We start from the raw sequence: 25,052 nt of genomic DNA, 5'->3' as shown, positions 1-25,052 counted from the left end.
TCGGATCTATACAAACTGCAGGAAGGGGCGTGGAGATCTTTTGCTGCCTTCAATAGTTCCTGGTTTTCTTTGCAGGCGTCAACATCTTATATCGTTGTACAACAAACAACATCAGTTCTTTGATATCATATGTTTCCAGTCATTGCTGTGTCATTATCAAGATGATGAAAGTAATTTTTTATCTTCTTCTGTTTGGAACACTGAGCAAAGGTTACAGGTGAGTGTTGCAAATTACAAGTGCCTGACGCTGTAGAATGTTGGTTAACTATTTATTTTCATGCAAAGCTACCTCAAGGCATTGTATATTTTTTCATGTCTGACGTTCTAAGTTTATGTAATTCGTTATATTTCCAAGTTCTGGTATATGTTTAGTATCAAGCTTCGAAAGGTAACTGCACCTAACGGAAAACAATCAAATAACACTAAATACCGCAACAACACTAAATACGCCAAGTTCCTATCTGCTGTTGGTGGAATTGGTAGCGAGCCACTCATCAACTACGAAGATGTAAATAAATGATATTATTGTGGTTTTACATGCTTTTAAGCGGATTAAACAAGTGAATCTTCATTCCAGCTATATTATTATGGAGAGATAACAATAGGAACTCCCCCACAACCTTTTACAGTGGCTTTTTCTATGCTCATTTCGAATTTGTGGATTCCGTCGATTCACTGCTACAAACTTGACAAGTCATGTGGTATAAAAAACAATTATCCTGTTTAAACTTTGGGCACATTTCGTCAAAACTTTTTTTTTTTTTTATTTCCGATTTTTTTCAGTTAACCATCGTAAATATAACAGTGCTGCTTCCTCCACCTATGTTAAGAATGGGACTAAAATATTTAATCAACTATTGAGTGGTTACTGCAGCCAAGATGTCGTCTCGGTAAGGAGTTTTCAACTACAGTTTGAATAAATTTGTAATGCTTGGAATATCACGTGCATGGTCTCAATACACAAGTAACAATAGACAAAGTAAAATAATGGGTCCTGAACTTGCAAACATTAATTTGTGGCACTTGGATTGATTTTGTGCCAAAACCTCATATAAAATGCAAGCTCTGCGCATTGGAAGCCGAATACCTACGTAATTCCATTTAATAAAAACGTTTGTTGACGCCGCATCACGAGCCACCCAACAAGCATTCATGCCAAAAGAGCCAATTACTCCCTTGCGTTTATTATGTTCAGAATATTTTCGCATAGTTTTTAGAGCATTAAAAAATAATCAGAATATCACGGCGAGCGATAGATCATGTTTACTATTTTAAGTGAAGCTGGCAATAGCACAGACAAAATGTTTGTACACCATGAAGACACAATAACAGAAAAGTCAAGTTTATGTTTGGTTCATCTTTTTATCAATGATCAGTTGACAAAATTAATGAATAACTTTTTGGGTTAGATTGGTGGTTTGAAGAGTTTCAATCAGACGTTCGCCGAAGTTATCAGGTATCCTGGCGGTTCGGGTGAACCAAATGATGGAATTGTGGGATTGGGATATCCACAAATGGCAAAGAACGGCATCACACCGGTGTTCAACCAAATGTTCAAACAGGGAGCAGTAGAAAAAAATCAGTTTTCGTTTTATCTAAACAGGTGAACCAGACAACAATATCACTTTGAACATTTTTAACGGTCAAACATTTAGGAATCAATTCGAGTCAGATGGTGGGGAGCTATACTTGGGTGGTGTGAACCCTTCAAGATTCACTGGCAAGTTTAACTACCACAAAGTTGTAAAGAAGGCAAGTAGCAACTGACAATCTATGCAGGCCTATGGAATGGAAAATGCATTTAGATTAACGATTACTTGTTAGGGATATTGGCAAGTATCCATGGACGGTTTGACAGTTGACGATAGAACTGATGTCAAATGTTGCGTTGGAGGATGTCAAGCTGTTATTGTATCTGATTTAAATTACATCTCTGGACCAACTGGTGAAATCAGAAAGCTCAACAAGGCCATTGGCTGCCATCAGAGGACATCTTCGGTCAGAAATATTAATTATTAAACGTTGTTAACTGAAAATTAAACAGGAGTATTCTGTCTTGCAGTGCATAACATCTTGTACAAATATCTCGAAAATGCCGAATGTCACCATCACTCTATCTGGTATTAAATACCAACTTACACCGGAGCAATACTTTTTTCAGGTTCGTCGACTAACGGAGCGTTAATAGTTTATTGTTAATTGTTAAGTTTGAAGAAACATTTTTGAATACGATGGTATATATCCCCTACATAAATGTAAAGGTAGCCTGACAAGTTCTGCGTATGTGCACCAGAGTATCATGGCCACAGTATACCACGTGAAACCGCTGAGCTGGCGTAGCTCAGTCGATACGGCGTTGGGCCAGGTCAGCCCAGGGTCGTGAGTTCAAACCTACACGGGAGCTTAATTTTTCAGATCTTGCTCCGACTTGTCGGAACAAAGTATTTGATCTAGCTTGGCTGCGATGGCTTAGCTGTAATGCCAGTGAAACTAATTGTTAAGTATATGTCAGTGATAAGTTAACAAACACATGCCCTTTGCCATAGTACGAAAGTTGGTGCTACTCTGCATTCAATGGTATTGATGTCTTCAAAGAAGTTGGAGGTCCACATTGGCTACTTGGTGTATACTTCATGTCCAATTACTACACCACGTTCGATTTTGCCAACGACAGAGTGGGGTTCGCATCCCTCAAGCCACGGACCAGTAAACGCCCCGGTCATCGGATGTTTCTAAGAAACTGATGAAAATTATGACGAATCTTGTGTTGTTTCCTTAAATCATTCAGTCTTTCAACCACTACAAAGCGAAATCCCAAATGATCCTATAATGTCTCATTTCGACCTATAATGTCTCATCAGTGCAGCTGGTGTGACTATCAGACTACTTTGCTGACAAAACGCCTTTAACTTTGTGGTGACTAAATAATCACCGTCATCTATTGGTCATCAAACTTGGTGCAAACCTACAGAGAAAACAAGGTGGAAACACTATGGCAAAGCAAAGCTCAACCAATAGTGACCTCAGGCAACGTGTCACTTTGCTTATCATATTTCAAAATCGTTTGTGAGTAAATTCGTCAATTGCTTTTTGCACTGTTTTGTCTAACACTGTATGTAAGTGCTCTGTAGTGTGTTCCAGGAAATAAATATATATTAGTCGGCGGCTTCAGATTCCTCAGAAGTTTTTCAGGAAAAAGAATTTCAAAATTTGAATTTCATAATTAATGTCATATTACCGGATCGGGTTTAATAGTTAAAGAAAGAACACAAAAGTATCAAAAAGAGCTGTCCAAACGTTTATTTCGAAAGAGAGTACAATTCGTGTGGTGAATTAAATGCATCTGCTTTTTAAGGCTTAGTATCTCCATGGGAAGGTTCAACATTACAATTTACGAACATTTACAGATGGGCACCTGCCTTAATAACCTTGATGGTTTTATCCGTGTTCTTGTGATTTTATTTCTTTTGTGTATCGTTCATCTGTGTGGTTGTTTTTTGTGGGCAAAATACACATGACTTTAATTTGAGTTTCCTTTGTGACTTGTGAGTTGCAATTATCGAATGTAGCTATAGATAAGAAAATATGTGACAGGCGCGAATTACCGGTATTGTAACCGAACCTTGTTTATGAAAATCAAATTTTCAGATGCGGTTTCAGGATTATGATCAGAATAGATATTTGAAAGCTCACTGGTTTCTATCAACAAGATTAACGCGAGAGCAAACAGAAACCTAGACAATGGATTTAACTTTTTCCCAGCTCAGCAACTTCTGAAAAGACTTCCGTGCATTTAATGCCGAAGATCTTTAACAAAAACGAATAATTCAGAAACTATAATCGCTCGCACACGCATTTAATTGTTTCAATGTGCATATTGTGTTTCACCCCTTTAAAAGCCTAAAAGCTCCCATAAGACCTAGGTCGCTAGGGAAATTTTCATAAACTTACATAGTTTAGCGCCAATTGTTTGTCCGGCATAACGGTTTGTCACCACCAATAGGAAACTGTAATAATTGCAGACTGCTAACGCAATACCCTGTTGTTTTTGGCAATTACAAATTAATGCAAACGCCTGTTGTTTCGGCATTTGCAACCCATCTTCCCCAAGCCAGCATATTGCTCCAGACGCCATTTTTTTATTAACTTTTGTGTTGGGTTTCCCAACAAACTTGTAACAGCCACGTTGAGTAAATTCACAAAGGAAGCCACTTTTTCGCCCGTAAGTAAGCGCACACGAAGTAAAACAGTAACCCCATTATCCCCAATGCGCCAAGCGACCGCACGCAACCAAATGAAATGCAACGTTTAACAAGCCAGCTACAGGAATTGTTAACCACGTTTCAATCTTCAGCTACAGGACAGGGCACGCCAAAACCGAATTATTCTGATCGCCAAAATTATCAATATTACAACAGGCAAGCATACCAGTGCAGGCGTGACGCAGTTCAGCCACGTAATACAGCACCGCAACGCGCGACCGGAAGCTCTCATCAGCTGTTTCAGCAGCCGCAGCAGTACAGTACGTCACAGCAGCCGCGCAAACAATTTTCGGGACATCCCCCAAATAGACAGCGTTATAACTCAGACTTGTGTTTTTATCACGCGCGTTTCGGTCCCCGTGCAAATAAATGCACCCCCGTTGCCAATGGAAAGGCAATTAACAAGACATCCCTCCTTGTACATAATTGTATTATTAACCATGTTATGGTGCACCGGCACAACTGCCCTCGATTTCAATTTGCGCATTTGTTCGCCGCAACAAGTTGCGGAATACGAGATATTCCCCCGGAAACCTGCCATCGCCACCTGCTCAACATGACCAAAAAATGTTTAATGTTTTCCGCCCTGATAGAAATTTAAAGGAAATTCCAGCCATATCATGTCCCGCTGTAGAAATAATTACTACAGACACTTATTACTTTTTTGGAGCACAAACATCCCACTCCATGCGATTTTTTCCAGCCCAATTATCAGGCACTATTACGCCCGCCTGCTAAGGCCATGCCAACTGCTATTGGTTTTTACCTAAACGATTTAAATGATCAATTACGATCAAGTTTCCAACACCTGAATGCTGATGCATCTTACCTAGAATGTCAACTGCAATCTTATCTCTCGTTGCTACTTGCAACTAACGCGCGCATTACCCCTCTCTTACTATATCATTACTCACGGGACAACAGAAAGTAGCCATTACTGGAGAAACTATCACAGAGATAGGCTGCACGTACCGAAATGTACGTATACGCTCTTTACAATACATTAATGTGTATGCCACAATCCATTGTTTACCGAATTAACAGGGCCCGCTAAATCGAAGTAAACCGTTTGGCAGCTGTATTCTAACAGAGAATTACACTCAAAGGTACAGTTTGTAGAGCACTACCAACCTAATAGGATTTTTCACTTCAAAATACAAGAAAAAATCTTTCGGTTTATTAATTGTACAATGTCCCACGTTGATACGAATATCAACCAATCATCCCCGCAATTGCTTCCTATTAATATGTCGATTAAGTAAGATAACTTTATCGAAGCTTCGAACATTCTATAGAATGTTCCTATAGGAACCCCTCATTACCCGCTGAGGGATCTAGACTCAATTCTTGCGTTACTGGCACAGACCAAACGGCAGAATGAACGCTTAGACTCGTATTTTGGAGGCAAAAGGACGCTCCAAAACGTCGGATGTGGCAAATTTGCGCATCTTCAAGCAGTATCCATTCAGTACTTAAACAAACGTTATTAATGGCACTCCCCTCTATAACAGACCCATTTTGGAGCAGTATCTTGGCTATTTTAGTCATTTTATCCTTAATTTGGGGTGTCATACTAACAGGCTTTGCAATTAAGCATGTCTGGCTACGCCTATACCCACGTGTAAGACCAACTATTGCTCATTATATAGCACGGGCTCGGACAAACTTAAATCCCTTTAAAAGGAATGCACCAGGTAACGAGCCTGAAGCAGCAGTACAAAACGAGGCTGAAAATAATCCTTCGCATGCATTGTACCCTGATTTACAAAATGTAGATGCCCAGCAAGAACCAACCGCACCTCCTACTGCATAGGCGCATGGCCCTATCCATAAATCTTTTTAAAGGGTGAAGTTTCCCGCATTGTTATCAACCCCATGACAGAGTAATCTCCCTTTGTGTATTCGCATGTCATTGCACATTTGTTGTGACTTTTCCTTGTGCACCATTATAACCGAGATTTCTCTATTAATAACATACCAAATGATCGCGATACGATAGCTGTGATCGCCAAGCAAGGACCTGCGCAGTGGGGCGATCCTGCCATTCATGCCATGGCACGAAATATTACTGCGTTACCTGATACGGTGGTAGAGATCCCCTACGTATATCTGAAGGTTGCCTGGCAAGTTGTGTGCTTGCGCACCAGTGTACCTTGGCCACAATATACCACAATATACCTTGAAACCACTGAGCTCCTGTAGCACAGTTGGTAGAGCGTTGGGCCTTGTTAGCCCAGGGTCGTGAGTTCAAACCTCACCGGGAGCTTGATTTTTCAAATCTTGCTCCGACTTGTCAGGAAAAAGTGGCTGATCCAGCTAGCCTGCAATGCCTGGGCTGTCAAGCCTGCAAACCTAATAACATACCAAATTTGCGTATTATATCATTTTTTCCGTACCTACCATTTGCATTTTAGTCGTTCAATCTCATTAACAATCTTTTAATCGCCCACAGCTGATGTTATATTCATCACCTGCAAATCTGGGGGGAAGTACTTGTAACATACGTCACAGAAATTAGCGCTTGTATTGTGTAATGAAGTATTTGTAACATACGTCACAGAAACCAGTGCTTGAATTCCGTAATGTTTTGCGTGCAGCTTTGCACATGTACTGCATAATCCCATAATGTGACCCAAATGATTTGGCCATCGAATATTCTCGAGTAAAGTGATTCATTCAACATCCTGTTTACCACATAAAATGTTCTCCTATGCTTAGGTCACATCACACCTATGTTCTTGTATTATATTACTTCGAGCGGTTCGCGATATCACGTGACATTGTTGACCAATCAGCTTTCAGTATGGAGAGCTTTAAAAAGCCCAGTTTAGACCGGTAAATTCATTCTATTTGATTCCATTCAATTCTACTTGTTTCATCGTACTACTGTTACACTGCTATTATTACTGAGACTCTACAAGCTATTCGCCGGCTTGGGATTTATTCCCACAGCCTGATAATAAACTGTTTATTTGGAATCAGCGGTTTGCTGGTGAGAACGAGGCAGAAGCAGATTTAACAATCGAAGAGACTCAATAACCGCTCAGGTCATCGAGACACTGTTAAATATTTCAGAAACACTTCGAGTTATTTACAATACCAATGTTTTGTGTGAATGTTTTTATTGAAGTTTCCTGGACGTAGATTAGTTGGTTGAAATAAACGTAGATTAATCGGTGACGTCACAAATGAACCAAAGGTGGACCGGAGAGGTTGTGATGGTGACGTCACAATATTATAATTTGGTCGAATATAAAATTGATGGAATTGTTCAGGATTGAATCAAGAGTAATTTTTGTTTTTGCAATTATCACTACATTTTCGACGTTGCCAAAGAAGTCCGAGGGTGTGGTATTTTTTGCATCTCAGACTCTAAACCATAAATCATGGACTTCGATTCCACAACGCTGCACTACAACACGAAAAAAAATGTTTCCAATGTTCGAGAATTGACATTCCCTGTACATTTAAAAGAAGGTACAAAAAAATCCAAAAAAAGAAAAATGATTGCACCATATTGAATCTTTACAAAACAGCAAAATATAAGACATTGAAAACAAACCACATTGTATGGAGGGTGAATTGCTTTTGGCTTTAACTAAAAGCTACATGATAATGATTAACCAGGAGTTGGTCAAGTTTCTGCTGATTAAGCATTAACTTAACACCCTACCACATGCACAAGTACTACAAGAAAATCAACTCGTGCCACTGTTATGCCAAAAATTACTAATGTTGCTCGAGCAACAAAACCTGTTGTAATTTCTGATGGAAGTGATAAAATGTGGTTTTATCGTCATATGTTGGCTATGTTTGTTGCTATGGATGGTACTTTTGTCAGGTAAGTCAAACAGTCAAGATCCTTTAATCCACACTTGTGACAAGACGAATGCAGAACCACAGGTTCGATGGTATTGCGTAATGTCAAAATGAACACAAATTTCATGGATTTGTCATACATGAGTGTCTAAGTGTATGCCAGAAAATACTGAAAAAAATATAGTTTTCAAGCTACCCTGCTAGAAATGCAGAACTGATACATTATGTGCGGATGCAATGTTTTCAGCTTGTGTTGGCATATTTGGTAGGATCTGTATAGGAATATCCCATGTCATTGTTTCAGTCTTGATCTGCCCAGGTCCCTGCCACATTCGATCGCCCGATTGTCCTGTTTCAAGGTCCAGGCCTTTGAGTGGGCCAGTGGCAGTCACAAACTCAAAATGAAGACGCCATTTGAGGCACACTGCACATATGGGTGGAGAACAACAAAGGAGGTGGTTGGAATTACATCAGGGATTAGAAATAATATAATTTTGTGATTTATTTTCCAATGGGTAGAGCTCTCCTTTTACCCATAGTACTACTTCATTAACCAACATAACTTGTGTATTTATTCTTTCTTGATCATTTGTAATTTTCATCCTGTTGTTAACTGTTGAAACAAGGAGTGTTTATTACATTTTTAGTTGCCTTGGAGATGACGCAAGAGACACAAATAATTACCGCCGCGTGGGTGTGGCAGGAAGCACTGTCAAGTGGCACCTGTCACATGCCAGACATAACTGCCACGCAACACGCCGGGCATCCTTTGGCAGGTGTCACCCAGGATCAGTTTCCGAAGCGTAGTAGTAAGAGTGGGAACTATTTTTGGCAAGGGTTTGGTTTCATCAGCATCTTGTGATGTGGTGACCGCGGGCCTGCCTCGCACGACCTGAGGATTTGAGCGGATTTTAAATAAACTTTGCGGTCTTCTAATAACGCAGATAGATTATTGCTGGGTCGCGTTTAAAGGTTACAGTCTTGCAGACGATTTTGATAAAAACAGTCTACTGGGTGTGGTCAAAGTTCGCTTGACGTTTCAGCTACCGCACTGTGTTTTGGGCGTTTACTTGAATATTAAAACAGGGAAGATAATTTCACATTCACCGATAGGACGAATCTCTATTTTTACACAAAATGACGCCAATTCATCGCTCAAACGAAAAAAAATAGTGGAACACCGCTGCAAAAATTTTATTTTGTAATGTTTTTGTTAACTTTTTTACCTTTCAATTATTAACAGTTGAGTGCAAGTACAAGGGCAGAAGATATACCTTCTTCAACACATGGCTCACCGATGAATGTCACAAGTGCACGTGCTACGATGACGCAGTTATATGCTGTGACGTGTAAGTGATTAAAGTGACGTAAAATATATTTACGTAAATAAATTCATGTTTTTTAATTGAATTCATATCAAGAAACTCTGTTGCTTATTCCAGACTGCAGTTACCGGTTGACTGGCACCAAAAATGCAAACCGAAAATCGACAAACAACGTTGTCGGGTTGACCTCGTCCGCATCGACAAGCCGACACTCCTGTGCGCCTACAAGCGGCCAAGAACAAGAGGGGAGCACAGCCACATAAGAGCGCTAAAGTTACGGCGCACGACTCCAGCGGTTATATCTGTGTAGCCGCCACCAAAACCAACCGCGGTTCAAAGGATATTGTCTTGTATATATTTATTGTACAAAATCAAGCGTTCTACCACCTGTTACGTCATATTCTGTAATCAATGAGGTCACAAGTGAATATTAAACTACACAAAAAGTTGGAATTGTTAAGTTGGGACATCATGTTATTTGATATTATGTGTTTTTGTTTGTGTGGATGTAAATGGAAACGTGTAGTTCACTTACCAACTCATCAAATAAGTTAAACAAGGCACGAGGAAAACGTTTGGTTTATATTTTTTTACCTTTACACAAATACAAGCGCAGAGGCTGCAATGTTTGATTGAAATAAAATAAACAGAACCTTGTGTTTTCGATAAGTGTCCATACTTTTTTGAAATTGTGTACAACAAAAAGTTGTTTCGTCTTCTGTGGCGATGATTTTGTCAAACTGGTGGTAATTACTTAAGTTTACGTTTTCCAAAGTGACCTTTCTTGAACTGCATCTAATCGAACAAAATCAAACATGAAATCGAGATTATTTCAAATTATTTTTGATTCTCAACATTCAATAGTTCCTTCCAAACACGCAAATCACCAGAAGGAAAACAGTAATGCCAGGAACAAAACCTGCCTGCAAAATACTGTGACAAACACGCGAGCGCAAGTCGATACAGAGACAATGGGCTTACGGGGTGCTTACTCAGCAACTGTTGAAATTCCATCCGAGCATTCAACGTCAGATATCCGGTTCAAGAAGTTCCTGATTGTTTTAAGTTACGTGTCGGTAATAGGTTCGAAAACACGAACAGTTATCACAGCGTGAAATATGTGTTGTTTATCTTTGACAGTCGTAATAACTTGGTTTTAAGCAAATCATATTCAATGAGGGTTGTTTGCCATCATGGAACATTTATTTTCTATGTTAAAGTCATTTTTTATCTTATTATATTTTCTTTGGTCTCACGACAACCAAAATCTGAACAACACGAATATTCGTCCAAACTATTCCTGCCACAATTTCTGTCTTTGCATTCCAGCAACGAAGACGAAAGGATGAATTGTGCTATTTTGTATTTATGGGACAAAACACAAAGATAAATGCAAACCCATACTTGGGTAGACGAATTCATCGACCAGACAACAACCTTTGATGTTCCTTTCTTGTATGAAACTGAATGCTTATCGATTTAAGTTTCGGATCTATACAAACTACAGGAAGGGGCGTGGAGTTCTTTTGCTGCCTTCAATATAGTTCATGGTTTTCTTTGCAGGCGTCAACAGCTTATATCGTTGTACAACAAACAACATCAGTTCTTTGATATCATATGTTTCCAGTCATTGCTGTGTCATTATCAAGATGATGAAAGTAATTTTTTATCTTCTTCTGTTTGGAACACTGAGCAAAGGTTACAGGTGAGTGTTGCAAATTACAAGTGACTGACGCTGTAGAATGTTTGTTAACTATTTATTTTCCAGCAAAGCTACCTCAAGGCATTGTATATTTTTTAATGTCTGACGTTCTAAGTTTATGTAATTCGTTCTATTTCCAAGTTCTGGTATATGTTTAGTATCAAGCTGCGACGTCAATGGGTAGTTGCAGATTACGAAAAACAATCAGACAACACTAAATACCACAACAACACTAAATACGCCAAGTTCCTATCTGCTGCTGGTGGAATTGGTAGCGAGCCACTCATCACCGACAAAGATGTAAATAAATGATATTATTGTGGTTTTACATGCTTCTAAGCGGATTAAACAAGTGAATCTTCATTCCAGCTATATTATTATGGAGAGATATCAATAGGAACTCCCCCACAATTTTTTACAGTAGTTTTTACCACGATGATGTCAAATTTGTGGATTCCGTCGATTCACTGCAACAAACTTGACAAGTCATGCGGTAAATAAAATCATCCTGTTTAAACTTTGGGCACATTTTTTTAGAATTATTTCCGATTTTTTTCAGTGAACCATCGTAAATATGACAGTGCTGCTTCCACAACCTATGTTAAGAATGGGACGAAAATATTCAACAATTATATTATTCAAACATCGAGTGGTTACTGCAGCCAAGATGTCGTCTCGGTAAGGAGTTTTCAACTACAGTTTGAATAAATTTGTAATGCTTGGAATATCACGTGCATGGTCTTCATACACAAGTAGCAATAGACAAAATAAAATATTGAGTCCTGAACTTGCAAACATTAAATTGTGCACTTGGATTGATTTTTTAAGAAAACTTTACAACAAAATGTAAGCTCTGCGCATTGGAAGCCGAATACCTACGTAATTCCATTCAATAAAATCGTTCGTTGACGCCGCATCACGAGCCACCCAACAAGCATTCATGCCATTGGGCCAAGTAGCAATGGAGAAAAAAAGCCAATTACTCCCTTACGTAAATCATGTTCAGAATATTTTCGCATAGTTCTTAGAACATTAAGAAATAATCAGAATATGACGGAGAGCGATGCCTCGTGTTTATTATTATTTATGTGAAGCGGGCAAAAGCACAGAAAAAATGTTTGTTCACCATGAAGACACAATAACGGAAAAGTCATGTTTATGTTTGGTTCATCTTTTTATCAGTGATCAGTTGACAAAATTAATGAATAACTTTTGGGTTAGATTGGTGGTTTGAAGAGTTTCAATCAGACGTTCGCCGAAGTTATCAGGAATCCTGACGGTTCTGGTAATTCATATGATGGGCTTGTGGGAATGGGATATCCACAAATAGCAAAGAACGGCATCACACCGGTGTTCAACCAAATGTTCAAGCAGGGAGCAGTAGAAAAAAATCAGTTTTCGTTTTATCTAAACAGGTGAACCAGACTAGAAAAACCACTTTGAACATTTATAACGGTCAAACATTTAGGAATCCATTCGAGTCAGATGGAGGGGAGTTGTACTTGGGTGGTGTGAACCCTTCAAGATTCACTGGCAAGTTTAACTACCACAAAGTTGTAAAGAAGGCAAGTAGCAACTAACACTATATGTAGGCCTATGGAATAATAAAGATAACGATTATTGGTTTAGGGATATTGGCAGGTATCCATGGACGGTTTGACAGTTGACGATAGCACTGGTGTCAAATGTTGCGTTGGAGGATGCCAGACTGTTATGGCATCTGGTGCAAGTTTAATCTCTGGACCAACGGTTGAAATTACGAAGCTCAACAAGGCTATTGGCTGCCAACAGAGCACTGACAAAGTGGTCAGAAATATCAATTATTAAACGTTGTTAACTGAAAATTAAACAGGAGTATTTTGTCTTGCAGTGCTTTACATCTTGTACAAATATCTCGAAAAAGCCGAATGTCACCATCATTCTCTCTGGTATTAAATACAAACTTACACCGGAGCAATACTTTTTTCAGGTTCGTCGACTAACGGAGCGTTAATAGTTTATTGTTAATTGTTATTTTTGTAGAAACATTTTTGAATACGATGGTATATATCCCCAACATAAATGTAAAGGTAGCCTGACAAGTTCTGCGTATGTGCACCAGAGTATCATGGCCACAGTATACCCCGTGAAACCGCTGAGCTGGCGTAGCTCAGTCGATAGGGCGTTGGGCCAGGTCAGCCCAGGGTCGTGAGTTCAAACCTACACGGGAGCTTAATTTTTCAGATCTTGCTCCGACTTGTCGGAACAAAGTATTTGATCTAGCTTGGCTGCGATGGCTTAGCTGTAATGCCAGTGAAACTAATTGTTAAGTATATGTTAGTGATAAGTTAACAAATACATGTCCTTTGACATAGTATGAAAATGTGTGCTACTCTGCATTCGTTGGTGTTGATGTCCCCGAAGAAATTGGAGGTCCATTTTGGATACTTGGGGCATACTTCATGTCCAATTACTACACCACGTTCGATTTTGCCAACGACAGAGTGGGGTTCGCATCCCTCAAGCCACGGACCAGCAAACGCCCCGGTCATCGGATGTTTCTAAGAAACTGATGAAAATTATGACGAATCTTGTGTTGTTTCTTTAAATCATTCAGTCTTTCAACCACTACAAAGCGAAATCCCAAACTATTTCAAAAGACAGATCCTATAATGTCTCATTTCGACCTATAATGTCTCATCAGTGCAGCTGGTGTGACTATCAGACTACTTTGCTGACAAAACGCCTTTAACTTTGTGGTGACTACACAATCACCGTCATCTGTTGGGCACCAAACTAGGTGCAAACCTACAGAGAAAACAAGGTGGAAACACTATGGCAAAGCAAAGCTCAACCAATAGTGACCTCAGGCAACGTGTCACTTTGCTTATCATATTTCAAAATCGTTTGTGAGTAAATTCGTCAATTGCTTTTTGCACTGTTTTGTCTAACACTGTATGTAAGTGCTCTGTAGTGTGTTCCAGGAAATAAATATATATTAGTCGGCGGCTTCAGATTTCTCAGAAGCTTTTCAGGAAAAATAATTTCAACATTCGAATTTCACAACTAATGTCAAATTACCGGGTGGGGTTTAATAGTTAAAAAAAGGAACACAAACCGATCGTGTTGTTTCATTTTTACACACTTAGCAGTGGCAGCAACTGATTGGCAGAAATAAAATAGCCATAGACCTATCCAAACGTGTTATTTCGAGAGACTGTATGAATCGTGTGGTGAAGTAAATGCATCTGTTAAGGCTTAGTATCTCCATTAGAAGGTTCAACATTACAATTTACGAACATTTATAGATGGGCGCCCGACTTAATAACCTTGGTGGTTTTATCCGTGGCCTTGTGATTTTGTTTTTTGTGTATCGTTCATCTGTGTGGTTGTTATTTGTGTGCAAAATACACATGACTTTAATTTGACATTCCTTTGTGTCTTGTGAATTGCAATTATCGAATGTAGCTATAGATAAGAAAATATGTGACAGGCGCGAATTACCGGTATTGTAACCGAACCTTGTTTATGAAAATCAAATTTTCAGATGCGGTTTCAGGATTATCATCAGAATAGATATTTGAAAGCTCCCTGGTTTCTATCAACAATATCATGGCGAGAGCAAACAGAAACCTAGACAATGGATTTAACTTTTTCCCAGCTCAGCAACTTCTGAAACGACTTCCGTGCATTTAATGCCGAAGATCCTGTTTATGAAGTTGTTGATTGTTCCGTGTCCATCACACAATCCTCGGAAACACTCACAGTTTCGCGGATCGTCTCTCCTGGTCACAATAGCTTGGCTAAAACTTTGTGTCACAGCATTAGTTTGTTAAAATTTATTAAATAACTCACTGCTTTGTTGTATGTTGACTCCAAGATGAAAGTTATTGTGTTTCTTCTGCTGTTGGAAACATTGAGCTGCGGTCACATGTAAGCGATGCGAAATAAGGCTTTTCCTATCCAAAGTGTGATTTGTGTGTTTAGTGTAAAACTTCAAAAGCACAGAAAAAGCCACAGAGACGTGAAAGAACGGGGAACAGAGAACATCAAATACACACAGCACAGTAAATATGTGAAGTTCTCTTCTACTGCTGTTGGAATTGGTCGCGAACAGCTCAGCAACTATGACAATGTATGTATATGGTCATTGTACGAATGGATTAAACTTTCAAGTGCTTTTTCAGACCCTATATGTTGGGGAGATCGGAATAGGGACGCCCCCTCAGTTCTTCACTGTGAAAATTACCACGTGGTCTTCATTTTTTTGGTTGCCTTCAATTAAGTGCAGAAGATCCGATGTTTTTTGTGGTAAGATCATCTGTTGTATTGATTCCGATCATCGTTTGCTATACAAACACTAAACATTGTTTTAATGCCTACACCTAATGCCTTCCGCAGCAAGACATCGCAAATACAACAGCACGGCATCTCAGACCTATACTACAAATGAATTGAAATATCATGTAGGCCCAGTTATTGGTTTAGTTGGTCAGGACGTGCTAATGGTGAGATGATGAATCGATTATTTGTACGCGATTGAAGCAAAGTTAAATTAGTTTTTTTATCTGAAAGACATAACTCAATAATATTATGACAATAATTCTATAGCTTAGTGATTCCCAACCTTTTTGTGGCTGTGTACCACTTGGAGGTAAAACAAATTCTACGCCTACCACCTAGTTGATTGTAACAAAGTAACCTAGGGGGATGAAGTAACAAACACTTTGGGATCACTTACGGTTTTTCCAATTCGAAATTTATTCCGCAATTAACGGGATGGTGCTCGCGTACCACCTTAAATGCCTTCGCGCACCACCAGTGGTACGCGTACCACCAGATGGGTAACGTTACTATAGCTGCAGGGGTACTTCCCGGATTCCGATATTTGAAACATTTGACGTCAAAATTTGAATATTTCTTTCCTTCTTGAAACGTTAAAGTTTTGTGCAAAAATCTATGGATCTGCGTAAACTCAAACAAACATAACCCATTACACATTGACAAAGAACCTATGAAATATCCTCATATATTTTAGATCGGTGGCGTGAAGAGTTTTAACCAAACATTTCTTGAAGCAATCAGGATTTATGGTGACACTTACTCTGAAGCTCAATTTGATGGTTCTCTAGGGATTGGATATCCTGAAACTTCGTTTAGCAGTGAAAATGGGCTAAATGTGTTTGGCCAAATGTATATACAGGGAGCAGTGCCATGGAATCAATTTTCATTGTATTTAAACAGGTCAAGTTGCATATATACAATATGTAGTTATTGTAACATTTTGCGTGACGTTCGCTTTTAGAGATCCGTTTATACGTGATGGTGGGGAGTTGTACTTGGGAGGTGTGGATCCCACAAGATTCACTGGAGAATTCAATTATCATACTGTCCTTGTATGTTTGTAAAATATAACTCACAAGTATGATTGTGATCCATATCATTTTAATGCAGGGGTCATGGGTAATTGCAGTAGACGGTATGAGGATTGGTGAAGGCGATGACTCACAATTTTGTGTTGGCGGCTGCGACGCGAAAATCGATGTGGGGTATCCATACATTTACGTATTTCCGGATGAATTCGAAATAATTCGAAATATTCTTGGTGCTGATGAACATAGAGTGATTCCCTGCTCAACGATTCCCACACTGCCGAATGTAACCATCACGCTGTCAGGCATCGTCTACATACTCACACCTGAGCAGTACATATTAAAGGTAAGTGGTATTACTTCCGTTGATATCTCCGAAGATATTGGAGGTCCATTTTGGGTACTTGGGGCATACTTCATGTCCAATTACTACACCACGTTCGATTTTGCCAACGACAGAGTGGGATTCGCATCACTCAAGCCACGGACCAGTAAACGACCCGATCATCGGATGTTTCTAAGAAACTGATGAAAATAATGACGAATCTTGTGTTGTTTCTAGAAATCGTTCATTCTTTCAACCACTACAAAGCGAAATCCTAAACTATTTCAAAATCGTTTGTGAGTAATTTCGTCACATGCTTTTTGCACTGTTTTGTCTAACACTGTAAGTGCTCTGTAGTGTGTTCCAGGAAATAAATATATATTAGTCGGCGGCTTCAGATTTCTCAGAAGCTCTTCAGGAAAAATAATTTCAACATTCGAATTTCACAACTAATGTCAAATTACCGGGTGGGGTTTAATAGTTAAAAAAGGAACACAAACCGATCGTGTTGTTTCATTTTTACACACTTAGCAGTTGCAGCAACTGATTGGCAGAAATAAAATAGCCATAGACCTATCCAAACGTGTTATTTCGAGAAACTGTATGAATCGTGTGGTGAAGTAAATGCATCTGTTAAGGCTTAGTATCTCCATTAGAAGGTTCAACATTACAATTTACAAGCATTTATAGATGGGCGCCCGACTTAATAACCTTGGTGGTTTTATCCGTGGCCTTGTGATTCAATGTGATTAGTAAATCAAATCTGGATCAAAAAAAACCAAAGGCCCCTGGCAGGCTGTCGATCGCACACCGTATCAACAATAATGTATTAAAATCCAAACACAGCGATCTTCAGACAGCTCAGATCGATTTATTTAGAGAAAAATATATTTCGCCTAAAACGGCATCATCAGTTTCTCCATTTACCAAACTTATTCAAATAGTTTTCGATGTGGGGGCTCCATATATTTATGTATTTCCGGATGAATTCGAAATAATTCGAAATATTCTTGGAGCTGATGAACATAGAGTGATTTCCTGCTCAACGATTCCCACACTGCCGAATGTAACCATCACGCTGTCAGGAATCGTCTACATACTCACACCTGAGCAGTACATATTAAAGGTAAGTGGTATTACTTCCGTGTTAAAACAACTGGAGTGGCTAAGTAGATAATCATAATAACGCGCACTACCTTAAGTTTCGGTTGCCGCCACTTGCCTGTATTTAGAATGGAGTTGTTTTCAGGTAACCTGCATTCATAGCCTATACTTGTAGCAGCTTTAAGCCTTTAGATTTTTTTTCAAAACTTTTGTAATTGTGCCTACATTGTCAAATACATTAAAATAAGACACGTATGTTGCTATACCATGATGTATACTTCGTAAAGATAATTTATAATGCTCAAGTTAATTACTGATATTGCTACAAAGAATATATTTAATACGGATAGGCTCTTCGGCAATAATAATGTTGCTGATAAGTTATATACAAATATTATTGCCAGAAGATACATTTAGTATTGAATACAACGTTTTTATGGTAAGGCGATATGTTACAGGAGCCGACAGCATGTCAAATTGGTTTCGGTGAGGTAGAAAATATGTTAATCTGGGTCATCGGCCAAGTTTTCCTTGGAAATTACTACACCACTTTCGACTACGCTAATGATCGTGTGGGGTTCGCTCAATTGATCCCAAATGAACGATAGACGTTTGAATGATGTCAATGAGAAAGTCCTGTATTCCTTGTACTGGAGACTGTATCTTATTTCAATGTAAATACCGATGTTTTGTGTGAATGTTTTCATTGAAGTTTCTTCGACTCAGATTATTTGGTTGAAATAAACGTAGATTAAACGGTGACGTCACAAGTGTGCTGATAGTTTAGTTGAGATATTAGGTGAAGAAATGTTTGAAAAATTCCTCACAAAGAGTGGCAGACAACCAAGGCAATGTTTCATCAAGTATGATCACAGAAATTGATGGCTCTGACGCTATCGTTTGTTACGCTTTGTGAGTAATATTCATTCATTCATTTATTTGCCCCCACGAAAACAAATTGAAACACATTATATTGGAGCAAATACTGAAGTTAAAGCTGTAAAGACATGGGCAGGGAAACGCTGAAATAACCCGAGTGTTTTCAAAGTCATTTTGGATATCTGACCGGTAAAGACAGATCCGTCGGTACCACCGAGAAAAACAAGCCGATTACTTTGCTGCTTTCCCCATAAATAACATTTTCCCCATAAAATGTTTCTTGCTGAATCGAAATTAGATGTTATGTCCACAACATGGGAATGCCTTTAAATTAAGTAGTCAATGATACACGGATGTGCAAAACAACCACAAGGAGTGATTGGCTCGGAAAAGATACTTGAAATATAATGTTTCTGTCGCTTCCAACCATATTGTCATTTAATAGTCTGTTCTTCTGGTACAACAAAAACGTGACTTTATTAACCGACGTTTCGCCTGTTATCCAACAAGGCTTTCTCAGGGAAATGATACAGCACACAACCAACACCAAGAAAACGTAGCAACACGAAAAAATAACGCTAACACCGCTTGTGAAATCACGTGATGTTATAAAAAAGGCAGGAAACAACAGTTACAGCAAGTTATCATAAAGCACCGGGAAATAGACGCACTTTTCCCTGTCATTAACAGAGCGATTGTTCTTATGGATGTGGAGCGCTTCTAGGAAATGGCGATGATTTTTTTAAACTGGTGGTAAGTTTACGTTTTCCAAAGTGACCTTTCTTGAAATGCATCTAATCGAACAAAATCAAACATGAAATCGAGATTATTTCCAATTATTTTTGATTCTCGACATTCAATAGTCCCTTAGTAACGCCAGAAACAAAACATCCATGCAAATACTGTGACAAACACGCGAGTGCAAGTCGATACAGGGACAATGGGCTTACGGGGTGCTTACTCAGCAACTGTTGAAATTCCATCCGAGCATTCAACGTCAGATATCCGGTTCAAGAAGTTCCTGATTGTTTTAAGTTACGTGTCGGTAAAAGGTTCGAAAACACGAACAGTTATCGCAGCGTGAAATGTGTGTTGTTTATCTTTGACAGTCGTAATAACTTGGTTTTAAGCAAATCATATTCAATGAGAGGTGTTTGCCATCATGGAACATTTATTTTCTATGTTAAAGTCATTTTTTATCATATTATATTTATTTTGGTCTCACGACAACCAAAATCTGAACAACACGAATATTCGTCCAAACTATTCCTGCCACAATTTCTGTCTTTGCATTCCAGCAACGAAGACGAAAGGATGAATTGTGTTGTTTTGTATTTATGGGACAAAACACAAAGATGAATGCAAACCCATGGGTAGATGAATTCATCGACCAGACAACAACTTTTGATGTTCCTTTCTTGTATGAAACTGAATGCTTATCGATTTAAGTTTCGGATCTATACAAACTGCAGGAAGGGGCGTGGAGTTCTTTTGCTGCCTTTAGTAGTTCCTGGTTTTCTTTGCAGGCGTCAACAGCTTATATCGTTGTACAACAAACAACATCAGTTCTTTGATATCATATGTTTCCAGTCATTGCTGTGTCATTATCAAGATGATGAAAGTAATTTTTTATCTTCTTCTGTTTGGAACACTGAGCAAAGGTTACAGGTGAGTGTTGCAAATTACAAGTGCCTGACGCTGTAGAATGTTTGTTAACTATTTATTTTCATGCAAAGCTACCTCAAGGTATTGTATATTTTTTAATGTCTGACGTTCTAAGTTTATGTAATTCGTTCTATTTCCAAGTTCTGGTATATGTTTAGTATCAAGCTGCGACGTCAATGGGTAGTTGCAGATTACGAAAAACAATCAGACAACACTAAATACCACAACAACACTAAATACGCCAAGTTCCTATCTGCTGCTGGTGGAATTGGTAGCGAGCCACTCATCAACGACGAATATGTAAATAAATGATATTTTTGTGGTTTTACATGCTTTTAAGCGGATTAAACAAGTGAATCTTCATTCCAGCTAAATTATTATGGAGAGATATCAATAGGAACTCCCCCACAACCTTTTACAGTTCTTTTTGACACGATCATGTCAAATTTGTGGATTCCGTCGATTCACTGCAACAAACTTGACAAGTCATGCCGTAAATAAAATCATCCTGTTTAAACTTTGGGCACATTTTTTTAGAATTATTTCCGATTTTTTTCAGTTAACCATCGTAAATATGACAGTGCTGCTTCCTCAACCTATGTTAAGAATGGGACGAAAATATTTGATTTTTTTTCGAGTGGTTACTGCAGCCAAGATGTCGTCTCGGTAAGGAGTTTTCAACTACAGTTTGAATAAATTTGTAATGCTTGGAATATCACGTGCATGGTCTTCATACACAAGTAACAATAGACAAAGTAAAATATTGGGTCCTTACCTGAACTTGCAAACATTAATTTGTGGCATTGGATTGATTTTGCAAGAAAACTTTACAACAAAATGTAATCTCTGCGCATTGGAAGCCGAATACCTACGTAATTCCATTCAATAAAATCGTTCGTTGACGCCGCATCACGAGCCACCCAACAAGCATTCATGCCATGGGGCCAAGTAGCAATGGAGAAAAAAAAACAATTACTCCCTTACGTAAATCATGTTCAGAATATTTTTGTATAGTTCTTAGAACATTAAAAAATAATCATAATGTGACGGCGAGCGATGCCTCGTGTTTATTATTATTTATGTGAAGCTGGCAATAGCAACAGAAAAAATGTTTGTACACCATGAAGACACAATAACGGAAAAGTCAAGTTTATGTTTGGTTCATCTTTTTATCAGTGATCAATTGACAAAATTAATGAATAACTTTTGGGTTAGATTGGTGGTTTGAAGAGTTTCAATCAGACGTTCGCCGAAGTTATCAGGAATCCTGACGGTTCTGGTAATTCATATGATGGGATTGTGGGAATGGGATATCCACAAATAGCAAAGAACGGCATCACACCGGTGTTCAACCAAATGTTCAAGCAGGGAGCAGTAGAAAAAAATCAGTTTTCGTTTTATCTAAAAAGGTGAACCAGACTAAAAAATCACTTTGAACATTTATAACGGTCAAATATTTAGGAATCAATTCGAGTCAGACGGTGGGGAGTTATACTTGGGTGGTGTGAACCCTTCAAGATTCACTGGCAAGTTTAACTACCACAAAGTTGTAAAGAAGGCAAGTAGCAACTAACACTATATGTAGGCCTATGGAATAATAAAGATAACAATTATTGGTTTAGGGATATTGGCAGGTATCCATGGACGGTTTGACAGTTGACGATAGCACTGGTGTCAAATGTTGCGTTGGAGGATGCCAGGCTGTTATGGCATCTGGTGCAAATTTAATCTCTGGACCAACGGTTGAAATTACGAAGCTCAACAAGGCTATTGGCTGCCAACAGAGCTCTGACAAATCTATGGTCAGAAATATCAATTATTAAACGTTGTTAACTGAAAATTAAACAGGAGTATTTTGTCTTGCAGTGCTTTACATCTTGTACAAATATCTCGAAAAAGCCGAATGTCACCATCACTCTATCTGATATTAAATACAAACTTACACCGGAGCAATACTTTTTTCAGGTTCGTCGACTAACGGAGCGTTAATAGTTTATTGTTAATTGTTATTTTTGTAGAAACATTTTTGAATACGATGGTATATAACCCCTACATAAATGTAAAGGTGGCCTGACAAGTTCTGCGTATGTGCACCAGAGTATCATGGCCACAGTATACCCCGTGAAACCGCTGAGCTGGCGTAGCTCAGTCGATGAGGCGTTGGGCCAGGTCAGCCCAGGGTCGTGAGTTCAAACCTACACGGGAGCTTAATTTTTCAGATCTTGCTCCGACTTGTCGGAACAAAGTATTTGATCTAGCTTGGCTGCGATGGCTTAGCTGTAATGCCAGTGAAACTAATTGTTAAGTATATGTTAGTGATAAGTTAACAAATACATGTCCTTTGCCATAGTATGAAAATGTGTGCTACTCTGCATTCGTTGGTGTTGATGTCTCCGAAGATATTGGAGGTCCATTTTGGATACTTGGGGCATACTTCATGTCCTATTACTACACCACGTTCGATTTTGCCAACGACAGAGTGGGGTTCGCATCCCTCAAGCCACGGACCAGTAAACGCCCCGATCATCGGATGTTTCTAAGAAACTGATGAAAATTATGACGAATCTTGTGTTATTTCTTTAAATCATTCAGTCTTTCAACCACTACAAAGCGAAATCCCAAACTATTTCAAAATCGTGTAAGCTGCAGACAGATCCTATAATGTCTCATCAGTGCAGCTGGTGTGACTATCAGACTACTTTGCTGACAAAACGCCTTTAACTTTGAGGTGACTAAATAATCACCGTCATCTATTGGTCATCAAACTTGGTGCAAACCTACAGAGAAAACAAGGTGGAAACACTATGGCAAAGCAAAGCTCAACCCATAGTGACCTCAGGCAACGTGTCACTTTGCTTATCATATTTCAAAATCGTTTGTGAGTAAATTCGTCAATTGCTTTTTGCACTGTTTTGTCTAACACTGTATGTAAGTGCTCTGTAGTGTGTTCCAGGAAATAAATATATATTAGTCGGAGGCTTCAGATTCCTCAGAAGTTTTTCAGGAAAAGAATTTCAAAATTTGAATTTCATAATTAATGTCATATTACCGGATGGGGTTTAATAGTTAAAAAAGGAACACAAACCGATCATGTTGTTTCATTTTTACACACTTAGCAGTGGCAGCAACTGATTGGCAGAAATAAAATAGCCATAAACCTATCCAAACGTGTTATTTCGAGAGATTGTATGAATCGTGTGGTGAAGTAAATGCATCTGTTAAGGCTTAGTATCTCTATTAGAAGGTTCAACATTACAATTTACAAGCATTTACATATGGGCGCCCGACTTAATAACCTTGGTGGTTTTATCCGTGGCCTTGTGATTTTATTTCTTTTGTGTATCGTTCATCTGTGTGGTTGTTATTTGTGGGCAAAATACACATGACTTTAATTTGACATTCCTTTGTGTCTTGTGAATTGCAATTATCGAATGTAGCTATAGATAAGAAAATATGTGACAGGCGCGAATTACCGGTATTGTAACCGAACCTTGTTTATGAAAATCAAATTTTCACATGCGGTTTCAGGATTATCATCAGAATAGATATTTGAAAGCTCCCTGGTTTCTATCAACAATATCATGGCGAGAGCAAACAGAAACCTATACAATGGATTTAACTTTTTCCTAGCTCAGCAACTTCTGAAACGACTTCCGTGCATTTAATGCCGAAGATCTTGTTTATGAAGTTGTTGATTGTTCCGTGTCCATCACACAAACCTCGGAAACACTCACAGTTTCGCGGATCGTCTCTCCTGGTCACAATAGCTTGGCTAAAACTAAAATGTTGTGTCACAGGATTAGTTTCTTATAATTTATTAAATAACTCACTGCTTTGTTGTATGTTGACTCCAAGATGAAAGTTATTGTGTTTCTTCTGCTGTTGGAAACATTGAGCTGCGGTCACATGTAAGCGATGCGACTTTAAACCTTTTGATTTTTTTGAAAACTTTTGTAATTGTGCCTGCACTTTTGAATGCATTAAAATAGGGCACGTATGTTGGTATACCATGTATACTTCGTAAAGGTTTTTTTATAATGCCCAAGTTGATTACTGATGATGCTACATGGAATAGATTTAATACGAAAGGGATCTACGGCAATAATAATGTTAAAGGATGCCGATATGTTAAAAATAAATATTATTGCCAGAAGATGACATTTTGTATTGAATAGAAAGTTTTGACGGTGAGGCGATATGTTGCAGGAGCTGACAAAATGTTACATTGGTTTCGGGGAAGCAGTCGGTACGTTAGTCTGGGTCATCGGCCAAGTTTTCCTTGGAAATTACTACACCACTTTCGACTACGCTAATGATCGTGTGGGATTCGCTCAATTGAACCACGGTTTCCGATAATACCCTGATCCCAAATGAACGATAGACGTTTGAATGATGTCAATGAGATATTCCTGTTTTCCTTGCAAGGGAGACTGTATATTATTTCAATGTAAATACCGATGTTTTGTGTGAATGTTTTCATTGAAGTTTCCTGAACTATTTGATTGAAATAAACGTAGATTGAACGGTGACGTCACAAATGAACCAAAGGTGGGCAAAAAGTTAGTTACGAAAAGCCGTTGCCATGACCGGAGAGGTTGTGATGATGACGTCACAATATTA

At 38.7% G+C, this 25,052-nt stretch overlaps 4 protein-coding genes and 1 non-coding gene across 5 annotated transcripts; all 5 read left to right on the top strand.

The window, feature by feature from the left end:
• Positions 1–162: 162 nt before the first annotated feature.
• On the top strand, positions 163–9,716 carry LOC145898307 (cathepsin D-like). The gene is made up of 11 exons (XM_082986738.1): positions 163–217; positions 373–508; positions 578–701; positions 784–890; positions 1,410–1,603; positions 1,656–1,752; positions 1,825–1,998; positions 2,045–2,161; positions 2,547–2,706; positions 9,325–9,430; positions 9,524–9,716. The coding sequence occupies exons 1-11, from the start codon at positions 165–167 to the stop codon at positions 9,714–9,716; spliced, it is 1,461 nt and encodes a 486-aa protein (XP_082842864.1). The 5' UTR covers positions 163–164.
• Positions 6,455–6,528, top strand: Trnat-ugu (transfer RNA threonine (anticodon UGU)). Its single transcript has one exon. It is a non-coding gene; the product is annotated as a tRNA-Thr (tRNA).
• A 1,339-nt stretch (positions 9,717–11,055) lies between the features above and the next one.
• Positions 11,056–13,915, top strand: LOC145898306 (cathepsin D-like). Its single transcript, XM_082986737.1, has 9 exons — positions 11,056–11,111; positions 11,267–11,408; positions 11,478–11,601; positions 11,668–11,786; positions 12,330–12,523; positions 12,577–12,673; positions 12,738–12,914; positions 12,979–13,077; positions 13,463–13,915. The coding sequence occupies exons 1-9, from the start codon at positions 11,056–11,058 to the stop codon at positions 13,658–13,660; spliced, it is 1,206 nt and encodes a 401-aa protein (XP_082842863.1). The 3' UTR covers positions 13,661–13,915.
• Positions 13,916–14,890: 975 nt separating this feature from the next.
• Positions 14,891–24,871, top strand: LOC145898996 (cathepsin D-like). The gene is made up of 8 exons (XM_082987702.1): positions 14,891–15,020; positions 15,075–15,222; positions 15,275–15,398; positions 15,489–15,595; positions 16,126–16,331; positions 16,393–16,483; positions 16,542–16,805; positions 24,639–24,871. The coding sequence occupies exons 1-8, from the start codon at positions 14,968–14,970 to the stop codon at positions 24,786–24,788; spliced, it is 1,143 nt and encodes a 380-aa protein (XP_082843828.1). The 5' UTR covers positions 14,891–14,967; the 3' UTR covers positions 24,789–24,871.
• On the top strand, positions 20,306–23,142 carry LOC145899007 (cathepsin D-like). Its single transcript, XM_082987716.1, has 9 exons — positions 20,306–20,435; positions 20,591–20,732; positions 20,802–20,925; positions 20,992–21,098; positions 21,648–21,841; positions 21,894–21,990; positions 22,055–22,234; positions 22,299–22,397; positions 22,783–23,142. Exons 1-9 carry the CDS (start codon positions 20,380–20,382, stop codon positions 22,978–22,980), a joined length of 1,197 nt encoding a protein of 398 aa, XP_082843842.1. The 5' UTR covers positions 20,306–20,379; the 3' UTR covers positions 22,981–23,142.
• Positions 24,872–25,052: the final 181 nt, after the last annotated feature.

This window comes from Ascidia mentula, chromosome 4 (assembly GCF_947561715.1).
Source record: "Ascidia mentula chromosome 4, kaAscMent1.1, whole genome shotgun sequence".
In the NCBI taxonomy this organism is placed as follows: Eukaryota; Metazoa; Chordata; class Ascidiacea; order Phlebobranchia; family Ascidiidae; genus Ascidia; species Ascidia mentula.
Note: the sequence above shows the minus strand (reverse complement) of the source record. Positions and strands in the feature narration are given on the sequence as shown.

Bases quoted from the DNA above. Each gene is read 5' to 3' on its own strand.
- LOC145898996 (XM_082987702.1), top strand. From the start codon at position 14,968: ATGAAAGTTATTGTGTTTCTTCTGCTGTTGGAAACATTGAGCTGCGGT. The intron at 15,021-15,074 runs GTAAGCGATGCG...TTGTGTGTTTAG, and splicing joins ACATTGAGCTGCGGTCACAT to TGTAAAACTTCAAAAGCACA. The intron at 15,596-16,125 runs GTGAGATGATGA...CATATATTTTAG, and splicing joins TTGGTCAGGACGTGCTAATG to ATCGGTGGCGTGAAGAGTTT.
- LOC145898306 (XM_082986737.1), top strand. From the start codon at position 11,056: ATGATGAAAGTAATTTTTTATCTTCTTCTGTTTGGAACACTGAGCAAA. The intron at 11,409-11,477 runs GTAAATAAATGA...TCTTCATTCCAG, and splicing joins CACTCATCACCGACAAAGAT to CTATATTATTATGGAGAGAT. The intron at 11,787-12,329 runs GTAAGGAGTTTT...CTTTTGGGTTAG, and splicing joins GCAGCCAAGATGTCGTCTCG to ATTGGTGGTTTGAAGAGTTT.
- LOC145898307 (XM_082986738.1), top strand. From the start codon at position 165: ATGAAAGTAATTTTTTATCTTCTTCTGTTTGGAACACTGAGCAAAGGT. The intron at 702-783 runs GTATAAAAAACA...GATTTTTTTCAG, and splicing joins CAAACTTGACAAGTCATGTG to TTAACCATCGTAAATATAAC. The intron at 891-1,409 runs GTAAGGAGTTTT...TTTTTGGGTTAG, and splicing joins GCAGCCAAGATGTCGTCTCG to ATTGGTGGTTTGAAGAGTTT.
- LOC145899007 (XM_082987716.1), top strand. From the start codon at position 20,380: ATGATGAAAGTAATTTTTTATCTTCTTCTGTTTGGAACACTGAGCAAA. The intron at 21,991-22,054 runs GCAAGTAGCAAC...TTATTGGTTTAG, and splicing joins ACCACAAAGTTGTAAAGAAG to GGATATTGGCAGGTATCCAT. The intron at 22,398-22,782 runs GTTCGTCGACTA...CCTTTGCCATAG, and splicing joins CGGAGCAATACTTTTTTCAG to TATGAAAATGTGTGCTACTC.